General features: G+C 43.9%; 2 protein-coding genes across 5 annotated transcripts in view; one reads left to right on the top strand and one right to left on the bottom strand.

Annotated features, from left to right (window-relative positions):
- The first annotated feature begins 2,114 nt into the window (after positions 1-2,114).
- On the top strand, positions 2,115-6,056 carry glrx (glutaredoxin (thioltransferase)). Of its 4 annotated transcripts, none has more exons than XM_062554586.1 (3): positions 2,115-2,409; positions 2,893-3,021; positions 5,370-6,056. In XM_062554586.1, the coding sequence occupies exons 1-2, from the start codon at positions 2,203-2,205 to the stop codon at positions 3,004-3,006; spliced, it is 321 nt and encodes a 106-aa protein (XP_062410570.1). In that variant the 5' UTR covers positions 2,115-2,202; the 3' UTR covers positions 3,007-3,021; positions 5,370-6,056. The 4 variants fall into 4 exon arrangements, with proteins under 4 accessions (XP_062410570.1, XP_062410569.1, XP_062410568.1 ...); XM_062554585.1 differs by having other exon boundaries at positions 5,142-6,056; XM_062554584.1 differs by having other exon boundaries at positions 5,137-6,056.
- rhobtb3 (Rho related BTB domain containing 3) overlaps positions 5,179-15,218 on the bottom strand; it is a 27,812-nt gene continuing 17,772 nt past the window's right edge. Inside the window, exons 8-13 of the mRNA XM_062554588.1 lie at positions 14,569-14,678; positions 9,106-9,205; positions 8,232-8,405; positions 7,314-7,480; positions 6,494-6,590; positions 5,179-5,313 (exon numbers count right to left, since the gene is read on the bottom strand). Coding sequence (XP_062410572.1) covers positions 5,195-5,313; positions 6,494-6,590; positions 7,314-7,480; positions 8,232-8,405; positions 9,106-9,205; positions 14,569-14,678 — 767 coding nt within the window. The 3' untranslated portion in view covers positions 5,179-5,194. The remainder of the gene's footprint in view (positions 5,314-6,493; positions 6,591-7,313; positions 7,481-8,231; positions 8,406-9,105; positions 9,206-14,568; positions 14,679-15,218) is intronic.

Raw genomic sequence — 15,218 nt, 5'->3', positions numbered from 1 at the left:
TCGAACATCATGTGTTTGTCTGTGTTAACTTCTTTTACTGAACGAAAACTGCTCACTCTGACTTTCTAAAACCTTGCCTGTCGACACAACCAGGTGGATCCAATTTTGAGATTTCTTCATAGCCAGTAATTGTGTCATGATTGCTCCCAGCGTTTATCATTTCAGCTTCTAACATCAAGAAAAAACATTCTAAATGTGCGTCATAATCATGCATACCCTCCTCACACTATTGCAGTTTTCCCTTCTTTGTTGGAGACACAAATCTTGAGCAGTTTGCCTTCCTCAGTGGCCAGGTTCCCGGTCGTTAGGCAGGACTAAGACCTGATGAACTGCAGAGAGACTGAGGAAAGTTATGTCCTCCCCCCTCCAGTTTGTGATGGGCCAACGTGAAGCACTGATCATTTTAACAGAAATAGCAAAGCATTTCTGCTTTTTGTAGCTGTCATTTTAATAATGCAAAGCACAAAGCTGACTTTAAAAAGTAGACAAAATCACTGGGGAAATGTTTTCCAAGAAGCCACATTTTATATCTGATGTCATTCACTTTGAAAGTCACTATTAATGTAATGTGATGCTTTCAGCCATTACAGTGTCAGAATTTCCGATAATCACTGTGTTCAGACCATCAATCTTTGTCCAGGCTGAGCAACCACATCCACAAAGGGTACAGCTGAGCTGTACTCAGTTGACTGAAAGAAAACTCATATCAATCCACTAAAGGAAATTATTCTCAAACCATTTTAAATTGGTGCTGTTTACTGGACTGAATGCACTGTGCTTATTGGCCCTTAGCACCGATACTAACCTTGGTGTGTGTCTATCTGAACTCAGTCAGGTATGACGAGGACCTTGTGTAATTCCCCTATGACCACAAGCCCCACCTGGAGCCAAGAGTCCTATAAAAAATATTCACCGCTGCCAAAGACCTTGGTAAAATCTTCTCAAAAACCCTTGCACCTGTGCGGTGAGCCTCGGGTCCAACTGCTGCTCCTCCTCCATTCCAAGTGTTTTTCTTTAACATCAATTAATGTCACCACTTATTCAATGAACTGTATAACAAAACAAGTAACCAGACTGAATTCCCTCCCGGGTATTGGCCTCACTCTCGTCCACACGCAGAGGACATTTCTTATAAATGTCTCTAGCGTTGGAGTGTGTTCTCATATCTGACATTCTGCAACAAGCTATCAATTTCAGCAAGCAGATGACAAAAGTGACCAGCACTCTTCTTGGGACTTGTGCGTTCATGGAGTTGGAGAATAATAACTGATAAGTATCTTATGTCGCAGTAAATGTCAGAGAATATTGGATCTGTATTGGAAATGGTCTGTTTCTCTCATTAGTCGGCTTTGGACACGGCAGAAGTCCCTGACAGAATAACTGCTTGGGGGAATATGTGGAAAATTCCCATCTCTGTCAGCCCCCCATTCTGAACTGCCAGTCTCTTCTAGGATGGTGTGTTTATTGTCCATTACGTGGGTGCAATGATGTCCTCAGATTACCTGAATGGGAACTTGGATGGTAGGCCTAGTTACTCATACAAATGAATGGCAGATGTGGATCTCCACAGGCTGACCCTAATGCCTGACACAATACAAAATGGAGGTTGAACTATACAGACGGACCAAAAAATGCCTATTTCTGTAGATTTTAAAAAAAATTATTATTGGAGAATGTGTTTGTGGTTAGACTACTAACTGAAAATCATTCAAGTCAAAAAGACGCAGAAACAGAAGCACTGTTTCCCATATTGCATTTTACTAGACCAACTTATATGATAAATTCCATATCATTTTGGTCTGATATAGCCTACTCTCCATTGACTTGTCCTAGTACTGTAGGCCCAGATCAGAAGATTATGAGAAAAATGATCTAGGCCTAGAACAGTCAGCCATAAATTCAAAGTGCACCGAAAAAAGGTCACATAGTAAACTCTTTGCCTAAACCGAGCATTTATTTCCCTGGGAAATGGTATAGTATGGTATGGTATAAAGCTCTGTATTTCATCAAGCATTTTTGTGACATTTCTGGACTTGCATTAGTGCGTATCTGGAGTTATTAAGACAGGTTACGTTTGACTTTTATTTTGACAAACCAGACCTTTAAACGCTAAGATCTTGATAGTTACACAAGTTACGTACGTGGCTAACAACAAGTCGTGCACTGTTTTCCTCCAAATTAGTTCCTGGATCCATTCATATCATGGCTCAAGAATTCGTGAAAGCTCAAATCAAAGGGGATAAGGTGGTGGTGTTCTCGAAACCGTCCTGCCCTTACTGTGTTATGGCCAAAGATGTTTTGTCAAAATATAAATTTAAAACTGGGCACTTCGACATCATTGACATTAGCGGAAGGAGCGACATGAGTAGCATTCAAGATTACTTGAAGCAAATCACCGGTGCACGGACAGTGAGTATCATTGGCATTTCATGCAACATGTTATATGTGGACCTACCGGGACCTACTCAGAGACTTTTGTTGCGACTTCATATACACCCAGACTGACAATTATAGAAATTGTACCTAGACCGAATAGCCAAAATGGCGACCCAAATATAAAGGCGCTACGGAAATGGAGTTAAACAATGTATATTTTGTCATTTACTGCAACTGATGGCGGTAAAATATGAAAACAATTTCATATTGTTTAATTTGTTATTTTGGCTGGGTATTTTACTAATAGCCCTGTTGACATCAAGTGAGCTCCAGTGTAGCTTACCAGTGGCACACACAATGTTTGACTTGGTTCTTGTCACGGACAGATGAGAAGGAGGAGAGCAGAATATTATATAAGCTTGCTAGCAGCAGCGGGTCATTCCCCCTCCACTGTGCCAACGATGACCTGAGGATGGTAATGTGTTTGTGTGTGCTCTTGTTGCTGTGTCTTTGTAGGTGCCTCGGGTGTTCATTGGGGAGAAGTGTGTGGGGGGCGGCAGTGACGTGGCTGAGCTGGATAAATGTGGCAAACTGGAGGGCATGCTGCAGTCCATGGGAGCGCTGCAGTGACAAGACAGCACCAAGGTTTGTACCCCCCCACCCCCAACCACCACCACACACACACACACACACACACACACACACACACACACACACACACACACACACACACACACACACACACACACACACACACACACAGAGACACTCTCTCTCTCTCTCTCTCTCTCTCTCTCTCTCTCTCACACGTGCGCACATAGCCTACTGTACACACACACACACACACACACACACACACACACACATACAGTGTACCCACAAATACTCACACATGTTCAGACACTCAAGATTACACTTAGTCCACACAGAAATGCCTCCTAGTGCAGTCATGCATGTCAGGTCTCCTGTGGCACACACACACTCATTCTTCATGCCGTGGCTTTCTGATTGCTGAGGAGCTCAAGCATATTCCCAGTCTCATATACAGTGTGTGTGCAGAATACATACCCTCTTTCATGGATTCAGTGGTCTCCAACATCAGAATCCATTGAATTGAGACAGGGTCATTCCACAGAAATATTGTTTAGTTTGAATTTTAGTGAGGTTTTTTTTTTTAAGGAAACCTTACACCATGAAAATGTGCAGAATCAACATTATCAAACCAAATAAACACATCTCAAATGCCTCCATTTTAACTCGGCTCCACTGGCAACAGAATGTTGGGAGTATGGGATTTGAATCCATTGGTTATTCAAAAACAGTATATTGGTCACATTGGCAAAGTAGCAATGCTGTGTAGCAGTTACATGCACCTTATCCAGTCCTTAAACTTGCTTATCCAAGTATCAGATAGTAACACAGCCATGGTCCTGGTAAAATCATGTCTTTATTCAGAGTGAGCAGGAGATCAACAGAACAGCACTAGACTACACAGAGCCTGGGACAATGTCTAGGGTCCCATTGCACACGCACACACACATTCACACATACACACACACGTATACACATGTATACACACACGCAGACATACACACACACACACACACACACACACACACACACACACACACACACACACACACACACACACACGCAGACATACACACACTTCACTACACATGCTGGATGCCTACTCTGTACACGTTGTCAAATAAAACCCCCCATCATGTACATGTATAGAAAAATAGTTGCATCGCCAAATGATAATCTCATGGCAAAAAAATAAAAAACATTTTGTGGTGTGTGTTTTGTTTATTTTAAAATTAAATTATTTAAGTCATTGAAATCAAGTAGGGTTTGTCTTTTTTCGTTGATCATTTTCTTTTTCTTTTTCTTAATATATATATCTTTTCTTTTTTTTTTGCAAGAAAACACTCAATTAAATGAATGCGCACCATGTAAAAGGGCTTCAGTGAGTTTTAAGTCTGAAGTGGATGTGAGGGTGGCCCCTACCCTGTTGAGCACATTCTCAGGCTTACAGTACAGTTTTGGCACCTCGTCCAGCCTTGTGAGTGGCGCAGCAACCACCGCAAGTACAAAAACAAGTCCCCTCCAGCTCCCCCCCCCCATAGTTCAGCTGAAGAGCACTGGCCACAAGGGCCTCCCCAGTCCACAGTTACTCCTCGGCATAGATGTAATACCCAGGACCTAGATTTGCAACTGCCTGTTAAGCCTTTAGGACGGTCATAACTCGTCGGGTCTTGCGGTATCGACAGTGGCAGTCCGTAATAAGGAGGGGGGGTCGAACGAGTTATGACCGTCATAAGTGCTAACCCAGGTCCTGAGGTGTAAAGCTTGTGGTTGTCGTTATTTAGTCACAGTTATCGCCTTGCGAAAAGGCCTAGCGAGAGAGCGAGACAGCGATATGGATCTGTTGAATCCCCCCTACGAGTCCGAGAGCCAGAGCTCCCAGAATCCACAGCGGTCTCTTCCTGTTTTTAAGGTCCTTATGCAGAGTGGTCACAGAGTCAGTGGTCAAAGGTCAAAGTTTGGTATGGCTGAGCGTGTGGGACCCGCCACCCCACTGGCCCTTCACACAGAGCCCGGACAGCCGGAAGAGAGGGAGCGTCCATCCCCACGTCCTCACACTCATCGCCTTCTCTTTCTCCTTCTCCTTCTCCTGCCTCTTCCTCTCCTTCTTCTCCTCCTTCTTCCTCTCCTTGTCGCTCTCTCTCCTGTGGTCCTGCGCCGCACCCACAGGGCAGACGGAGGTTGCCGCGGCTCGGGCAGGTGCAGGTGCGGACGCAGGGCTCAGGGGTCACATGAGGTTGCAGCGGGACTTGCGCAGCTGCCGCCGGCGCTGCTGGTACTCGCTCAGCTCCTGCAGGTAGCCCCGCGACGGCCAGCGCAGCCTCTCCACGTGCTCCCGCTCCTCGTCTGCCCCAACCAAAACAAACAAACAAACAACAACAACAACAAAGATGATGCAACAGGCTCAGAATCCACCTTCCTCCACCTCTAACCACTCTGAATCCACCTTATTCCACCTCCAACAGGCTCAGAATCCACCTTCCTCCACCTCTAACCACTCTGAATCCACCTTATTCCACCTCCAACAGGCTCAGAATCCACCTTCCTCCACCTCCAACCACTCTGAATCCACCTTACTCCACCTCCAACCACCACTACATCAAGCCAAGCACCCTGTGAACGACCGCAACCCAATTACGCAACTACTGTACTGTACTGAAGCCCAGTACAGTCAGCCTATGAAGAACCAGTTATGTAATGTGTGTGTAATGTTGGTGCCATTGTTTGTTGCATGCCAGTCATTGGTCAGATTCTATATACCACTGTTAGTCAGTCACTATCACTATCAGATTCGAGGTTTGTCAAAGGATGCATTTAAAGGCCTCACTAAGCCTGGCCTAGGTGGCATTTACTACATTTGTGCACTAAAATGTTTACTATAAGAATACATTGTTGAACTGACTTGATTTGTGATTGTGATTTGTGAAGATATGTTACAGCGATGTCTACTTTTCTAGAAAGGGATTGTTTGTGTTTATGCTTTGGTCTTATGCTTTTAAATGTGTTCCTGTAAAAGACCCGTCCATTCCCGCCTCTGATGAGAACCTCTCTGTGCCTGTGGAAATAAAGTCTGAAGCCAGTCGAATCTACTTGCCTATCGTCAAGACTTCTTTTTTCTCCGGTAGTGTTCTCTGCAGTAAAATGGGTTGTTTTTGTGTGTGTGTGTGTGTGTGTGACTGCATATGTGTGTGTACCACACTAAAGACCTGAAGTGAATTCAACCCCAACTCCACAGAGATTTTGCGAGCTGTGAGCTTAGCGACTGACAGCTCTGCGCTGTGCGCTGCACTGCAGACTCAGAGGCCCTGTAATTACGCTCTGACTTTCCCTGTCACATAATGGAGGCAGTCAAATGCATCATGCGCGTTCAGCCAGAGAATGCTGTGTTTGGTTAAGCCATTTTTTTTCTTCTCTCCAATATGCATAATAACATATTCTTCTGTTTGGAGAAAAACAGAGTCTGTGTTTGAGGCAGGGAGATATAGTGACCTTTTGGTGAGTTATGAGTGGCCAGTTGGACACTCACCTGTGAGCTCGATGAAGTCTGGTTTGTGGCTGAAGATCAGGTAGTTGTTTGCGATGAAGTGTAGGAGCCAGACATAAAGCTGGTCAGCGTTGTGACACTGCATTGAAGTGGTAGCATAGAGAGAGAAGGGAAAAAGAGCGGAAATGGATCAACGTAATGTCCGAAAGGAACCCTCAAGGGATATTCAGCATTACTGGAAATTCTATGACAAACACAAAAAGATGACTCATTTAAAATGACTCAATTCTTCACGTACTATGACGGAAGTTCCCAAACTTAAGACTGCTGAGGCCCAAATCTTAAGTGGCCCACCCAAACACTTTTTTACAACTCTGAGACGAGACTAAGATAAAATAAGTCCTTATTTATTTAATGGCGTGAACAATTACACATGTGAAACAGTAAACTAAGCCTATTACAACCACCACACCATTATAAGCCACTTTAGCTTAGCATTAGCCAGAGTCTGTCAGTGACGACCCCATCAAATATGTCAGCTGAAGAACAGGCTTATATTTATCTCAATACCTCTAGCTACTTTTGAATTCGAGCTATTTGATCATTAACTTTTCGACCTTAATTACAAAATGTAAAATAAAATAAAAATATTGGCCCATACTTTGGGACACTGTAACACTGTATAACATATAGTTCGTAACAGGATATAAAGTATAATTGACAGATAGGCCTATCTTGGGCTCTTCTTTCTATTATCTATTGACAGACTAAACCTTTTTCCTCGTAACTAAAGCACAGTGTTGTACTGCATGTACAAAAGTGTTCCCCCCACACACACACACACACACACACACACACTCACCTTTGCTCTCCTTAGCAACCGTATGATGCTTATCCCGGTGGACGCCAGCTCCCTGCTGGGCATGCTCTGTAGGTAGGCGCACACACACACCTCGCACAGGTGCTGCAGACGCTTCACCTGGTACATCTCGGCACACACCAGCACCGCCATCGCCTGTAGAACACTGGCTGAAAAACACATACACACACAGGCAGCGAAAGCGCAAGCTGTCAGTCTATCCCCACCTCTCACTCTCTCCCCCACTCATGACGGCTGAACTATCCCGCCTGACTCGTCTGTCTCCCAGCTGTCAGTCATTTTCATATAGCTGTCAGCAATACCCCCCCCCCCCACACACACACACACACAACACCATCAGATAAATGACATGAATGCTTAAGGTAATCATAACAGGATACAGATGTGAATTGTGCTCAGATATTTGACAGGTGCCAGGTCTTCTCTGGCAGCGTGTTGTCGGAAGACAAATCAATCAGTCATCAGTCAGCTTCATTATTAATGGATCTCCTGCTCAACACCATCCTTAGAGTCCCCTGTCTGTGTGCGACTGTGTTAACATAAACCTAAACAAATGCTCATGTCGTGACGGAACAGCAGGGGTCAGTAGAGAGCAAAAATGAATCAATTCCAAGAGGGGTGAGTAAGTGCAATTGTGTGTGTGTGTGTGTGTGTGCGCGTGTCCGTATGTGTGTGCATGCCTCCAAAGTCCTTTATCAGTCATGAATTATAGTTATGAGGACCAGTCACGGAGGCTCTGAAGCCATGAATTCTTATCTGCTGGCTGCCAGCAAATATCAGCACCACCCTCCTGCCTCGCGGCGGTATAAAGCCAAAGTGGCCTGTGTGATATGTTGTCCCCTTTCTTGGGCTGTGGCCCCAGACGCTGAGCTGAGCTGTCTGTCAAAAGCCGCGCCTCACCTGGACAGCAGGTGTCGGTGTAGAGGTACTCCAGGAAGGAGAGGAAGGTGTCCGAGGAGACGCCGTGGATGGGCACCACCCGGCTCCGGGCCTCCGCGTACTTGCCGCTGAACATGGCCGCCATGACGTCACAGCGGGCCACCAGAACCGCCCGGTGAGCCGGCAACACACTTCCTGGAACACAAACGGAGAACAAACGGCTATCATTGGCTGGATTCGGTGGATATAATTGGACGTTATGCGTCTTGATGTAAGCTAAAGAGAAAATCGAGAGTAGTTTTTACCCAGCACCAGTTGGCACTAAATCGCTGTCTGTGGGTGTGTGTGTATAACTGAGATTGTTTCTAGTGTATACGAGTTGCTACATTGGGGCTGTGGCCGCCTTGTTAACCACCATGCAAAGCAGCCGTCTCGTCTCGTCTCCGCCGCCTGCTATTCCCGGGAGCGGCAGAACTGCAAGGCTGAAATGTCTATTGTGAATTCAAAATAAAGACTCTCTCCCGCTGTGCGACTTGTCAGTTCTTTTCCCTCTTGCTCCCTCTTTCTCTCTCTTTTCTCTCTCCCTCCTTCCCTCCCTTCTTCCCAGTCTCTCTCTCCTTCAATCCCTCTGTTGGCTGTGCACACGCACACATACACACACACACACACACAGCCACATGCACACACACACAGCCACAGCCACACCGACATTCTGTTAAGGCCTTCTCATGGGGTTTCAGCTCTGGTGCTCCATCAGGCTGTTTGTGGTTGAAGTGTTTTGTAGAACATCACATGGCGAATAAAACAGTGAGCTGAGCTGTTACTTCGTCTGCCGGGAAATGAAAGGAAAGGGAGATGGAGGAGAGGAGAGGAGAGGAGAGGAGAAGAGGCCTGCCTTGCACCATGAAGATGACGTCGGAGTAAAGGGGCGAGTTGAAAATGTTTCCCAGCGCTTGTGGTCCTGGTTGTCGAGAGGTGGGTGTGTCCCGTGGGCACTGTGAACACACACACGAGAAACACACACACACACACACACACGAGACAAGAAGACAACATCAGCATAGCCACAGTATGATTGGCAAACTAGGCATCAGAGGCATAATGAATCCTCAGTTGTCAAAGCAGATTTACATATCAAAGGCTCATCGATTTATTTCATTATTTACTTAAAAACAAGTCAAATATTGAAAACATGTCAAGTGTTTGTCGAGCTCACCTAGAGTACGTCAGAGCCTAGCTGCTAGATGTACCTTAGCAGTCATTTACACAAGGTCATAAGGGTCGTATGGTGGTGTTCTATTTAGGGCTGCAACAGTTCATCGATTAATTAATTACTTGTCGACAATTAAATTAATTGCCAACTATTGATAATCGATTAATCCGTTTGTGTAATTTTTAAAGAAATATACATCAAAATTTGACTGATTGTAACTTCTCAAACTTGAATATTTTCAGGGGCCATTCAAAAGGCATTTGAAAACATAATCTTGGGCTCTGGAAACAGTTTTAACATTTATTCTCCATTTTCTGGCATTGTATCGATTAAACAATTATATAAGACAACTAGAAATGGAATTCCAAGGAATTACCAGTGCATGAAAATGGCAAAAATGAAATGAAAAATATAATTTGTAGTTAACACAAATAATGCCAAAAAAAAGAGAGATGGAGTAAAACAGAGCGAATGAGGATTTACATGTTATGTAATTTACAGTATGTTGTTATAAGTTTTGTATTTTTGAGTTGCTTGCTATGGAGGTTGCTAAGTAGCAATTGAATTAGACAAAGATATTGATGGATGTTGATAAATATTTTAATGGATGTTGATAGACAAACAGTTTAGTTTATGTTGATAGACAGTTTAATAAAGTGTTTGAAGTAAATGGATGGAGAGAAAGTTGGATGGAAGGTTAGATAGATGGAGACAAGGTAATAAATGCTGGTTACTATGGTGGTTCCTAGGTTGACATAATGGTGGTTGCTAGGTTGTTGCTAGGGTAATTGAGATTGTTAGGGGTTGCTAAGACACATATGGTGGTTGCTAGGTTGATATGGTTTAATAAATGTTGATAGACAAATAGTTTAATGGATGAATGTTGATAGGAGGACAGTTTAATAGAGGAATGAATAGTTGGAAGTAAATGGATGGAGAGAAAGTGGAAATGGAAAGTTGAATTGAATGGAAAATGGTCTATTACTAGGGTGATTTCGATGATTTCTATATTGTTGCAAGGGTAATTTAGATAGCTGTTAGGTTTATCATAGGGTATTCATAGTGGTTACTCTGCTATATAAAGTAGGTTGCTAAAGGTGGAGGTTCCTAGGTAGTAATTGAATTAGACATGAGTGTTGATAGACATTAAGGACAATTTCCAAACTGATCATATATAGATAACACAGCATGGAGCTCTTGAACAGTCCAAAGGCAACTAGGCGAGTTTATTTTATAACCTAACATCTATATTATGTTGTGATATGAAGTCATGCATTTATGGTTAAACCATAAATGGTTGGGTTTTTTTGCTACTATAAACTCTGCAATTTAGGATGAGAGCACAAGGGATAACAGCAAGAGATTTACAATGGGGAAATTTTAGCACATTTATGGCAAATATCTTAAAAAGTATAAAGTTGTCAAACGTCAAAGTTACATACCGCACCTGTCGTTTGAGAGGCCTACGTAACGATGGTTGAACGAAGTTTGTACGTTAAATGGTTAGAGCTGGTTAATTGAAGAAAAAGTGGTAGGAAGAATGAAAATAAAAAGTCTAGCGATAACAGTACAGTGCATTTTCATGCACTGTAATTAGCTTACGTAAGATAGCAGGCTAACGATATGAATTAGTACTAATTAGATTATATTAAAATTCGGCAATCTGATTGGCTGTTGGAATTCTGCAGTCTGATTGGCTTCCAGAATCCTGCAATTTGATTGGCTGTTGGAATCCTACAATCTGATTTGCTCCCAAAATCCAGCAATCTGATTGGCTCCCAGAATCCAGCGATCTAATTGGCTGTTGGGATCCTGCAATCTGATTTGCTGTTGGAATCCTGCAATCTGATTGGCTGTTGGAATCCTGCAATTTGATTGGCTCACAGAATCCTGCAATTTGATTGGCTCACAGAATCCTGCAATTTGATTGGTTCCCAGAATCCAGCAATCTGATTGGCTCCCAGAATCCTGCAATCTGATTGGCTGTTGGAATCCTGCAATCTGATTGGCTGTTGGAATCCAGCAATCTGATTGGCTCTCAGAATCCTGCAATCTGATTGACTGTTGGAATCCAGCAATCTGATTGGCTCCCAGAATCCTGCAATCTGATTGGCTGTTGGAATACTCCAATCTGATTGGCTCCCAGAATCCTGCAATCTGATTGGCTGTTGGAATACTGCAATCTGATTGGCTCCCAGAATCCTGCAATCTGATTGGCTCTCAGAATCCTGCAATCTGATTGGCTCCCAGAATCCTGCAATCTGATTGGCTGTTGGAATACTACGATCTGATTGGCTCCCAGAATCCTGCAATCTGATTGGCTGTTGGAATACTACAATCTGATTGGCTCCCAGAATCCTGCAATCTGATTGGCTGTTGGAATACTGCAATCTGATTGGCTGTTGGAATCCTACAATCTGATTGGCTCTCAGAACCCTGCAATCTGATTGGCTGTTGGAATACTGCAATCTGATTGGCTCCCAGAATCCTGCAATCTGATTGGTTCCCAGAATCCAGCAATCTGATTGGCTCCCAGAATCCTGCAATCTGATTGGCTGTTGGAATACTCCAATCTGATTGGCTCCCAGAATCCTGCAATCTGATTGGCTGTTGGAATACTGCAATCTGATTGGCTCCCAGAATCCTGCAATCTGATTGGCTCTCAGAATCCTGCAATCTGATTGGCTCCCAGAATCCTGCAATCTGATTGGCTGTTGGAATACTACGATCTGATTGGCTCCCAGAATCCTGCAATCTGATTGGCTGTTGGAATACTACAATTGGCTCCCAGAATCCTGCAATCTGATTGGCTGTTGGAATACTGCAATCTGATTGGCTGTTGGAATCCTACAATCTGATTGGCTCTCAGAATCCAGCAATCTGATTGGCTCCCAGAATCCTGCAATCTGATTGGCTCTCAGAATCCTGCAATCTGATTGGCTCCCGGAATCCTGCAATCTGATTGGCTGTTGGAATCCAGCCATCTGATTGGCTCCCAGAATCCTGCAATCTGATTGGCTGTTGGAATACTGCAATCTGATTGGCTTTTGGAATCCAGCAATATGATTGGCTCCCAGAATCCTGCAATCTGATTGGCTGTTGGAATACTACAATCTGATTGGCTCCCAGAATCCTGCAATCTGATTGGCTGTTGGAATACTGCAATCTGATTGGCTGTTGGAATCCTACAATCTGATTGGCTCCCAGAATCCTGCAATCTGATTGGCTGTTGGAATACTGCAATCTGATTGGCTCCCAGAATCCTGCAATCTGATTGGTTCCCAGAATCCAGCAATCTGATTGGCTCCCAGAATCCTGCAATCTGATTGGCTCTCAGAATCCTGCAATCTGATTGGCTCCCGGAATCCTGCAATCTGATTGGCTGTTGGAATCCAGCCATCTGATTGGCTCCCAGAATCCTGCAATCTGATTGGCTGTTGGAATACTGCAATCTGATTGGCTTTTGGAATCCAGCAATATGATTGGCTCCCAGAATCCTGCAATCTGATTGGCTGTTGGAATACTACAATCTGATTGGCTCCCAGAATCCTGCAATCTGATTGGCTGTTGGAATACTGCAATCTGATTGGCTGTTGGAATCCTGCAATCTGATTGGCTGTCAGAACCCTGCAATCTGATTGGCTGTTGGAATACTGCAATCTGATTGGCTCACAAAATCCTGCAATCTGATTGGCTGTTGGAATCCAGCCATCTGATTGGCTCCCAGAATCCTGCAATCTGACTGGCTGTTGGAATACTGCAATCTGATTGGCTCTCAGAACCCTGCAATCTAATTGGCTGTTGGAATACTGCAATCTGATTGGCTCCCAGAATCCAGCCATCTGATTGGCTCCCAGAATCCTGCAATCTGATTGGCTGTTGGAATACTGCAATCTGATTGGCTTTTGGAATCCAGCAATCTGATTGGCTCCCAGAATCCTGCAATCTGATTGGCTGTTGGAATACTACAATCTGATTGGCTCCCAGAATCCTGCAATCTGATTGATTGTTGGAATACTGCAATCTGATTGGCTGTTGGAATCCTGCAATCTGATTGGCTGTCAGAACCCTGCAATCTGATTGGCTGTTGGAATACTGCAATCTGATTGGCTCACAAAATCCTGCAATCTGATTGGCTGTTGGAATCCAGCCATCTGATTGGCTCCCAGAATCCTGCAATCTGACTGGCTGTTGGAATACTGCAATCTGATTGGCTCTCAGAACCCTGCAATCTAATTGGCTGTTGGAATACTGCAATCTGATTGGCTCCCAGAATCCTGCAATCTGATTGGCTCCCAGAACCCTGCAATCTGATTGGCTGTTGGAATACTGCAATCTGATTGGCTGTTGGAATCCTGCAATCTGATTGGCTCACAGAATCCTGCAATCTGATTGGCTGTTGGAATCCAGCAATCTGATTGGCTCCCAGAATCATGCAATCTGATTGGCTGTTGGAATACTACAATCTGATTGGCTCCCAGAATCCTGCAATCTGATTGGCTGTGGGAATACTGCAATCTGATTGGCTGTTGGAATCCTGCAATCTGATTGGCTCTCAGAACCCTGCAATCTGATTGGCTCCCAGAATCCTGCAATCTGATTGGCTGTTGGAATTAATTAATTAATGGTAATTAACAATTAATTCGAGAATCGACTATGAAATTAATTGTTAGATGCAGCCCTAGTTCGATATGAGCCAAATGAAAATGTAAACTAGAGAGGTCCTCTGCTTGCACAGGTGAAGAACTGCCCTGTCCTAAGGACTGCTATGTATGGCTTTGGACGTTTTTAAAATGCTATTTACGTTTAGTTTCTACACATTATCAGATTCAATCGGTTTATTATTACCTCCGCCAAGGAGGTTATGTTTTCATCTGGGTTTGTTTGTTTGTTTGTTTGTTAGTTTGTTTGTTTGTCTGTTAGCAAGATAACTCTTATGGATGGATTTTGATGACATTTTCAGTGAAGGTCTGAAATGACCCAAGGAACCATTACATTTTGGGAGTGATCTGGGAGTGATTATGGTTTGTTTGGTCTGGTTATGTTTTCGCTTGGCGGAGGTCTGCGCTCTCGGACTGCTTTTCTAGTTTTAGTCATTGGGCCAGTAGGTAATGGGTGGACCCACTGTGAGTGTTTGACAGACACCTTTTCTCTGCCCACAAAGGAGCGCACTCTCTCCATGAGCTGAGCCACGGCCAGAGGACTCTTCAGCTTCTCAGCCACCGCCTCCTCCAGGTACTCCCACTCCCAAGCACCTGCGCATACACACACACACACACACACACACACACACACACAAGAAACTTAGATCACTCAGTCCAGACAGCAAACATTTGTCTCGCTCACACACACACACACACACACACAGGAATCTTATCATTCCAGACAACAAACATTTATCTCGCTAACACACACACTCAAAGAATTTTAAGTTAGCTTTCATTCTCCCAATCCATTCATCAAACATCCCCATGCACACACACGTACGCACACACAGTTTACTTAAGTTTTTCCCTTTTATTTCACCCACACAAACATATTTTCCCTCAGAACGTTACATTGAGACGTACAGACACAAATCAAGTGTACGCATATACACATAAAGATTGTGTAACCATCCATTTTGAGCAACAGGCTATAGGCCTATGTACACTATGAGAAATTCACTGTCAGTCCTCATTACGTTGTGGATGGTAAATGAAGGGTATTTTAAATGATCTGCATGTTTCCTCATTGAAGCGAATCCACTCTGCAGTCATCTATTAATGTGAAGCGTAATGGGGGTAAACTAGTCA

The sequence above is a fragment of the Sardina pilchardus genome, chromosome 14 (genome assembly GCF_963854185.1).
Source record: "Sardina pilchardus chromosome 14, fSarPil1.1, whole genome shotgun sequence".
In the NCBI taxonomy this organism is placed as follows: domain Eukaryota; kingdom Metazoa; phylum Chordata; class Actinopteri; order Clupeiformes; family Clupeidae; genus Sardina; species Sardina pilchardus.
This window is presented reverse-complemented; position numbering and strand designations above follow the sequence as displayed.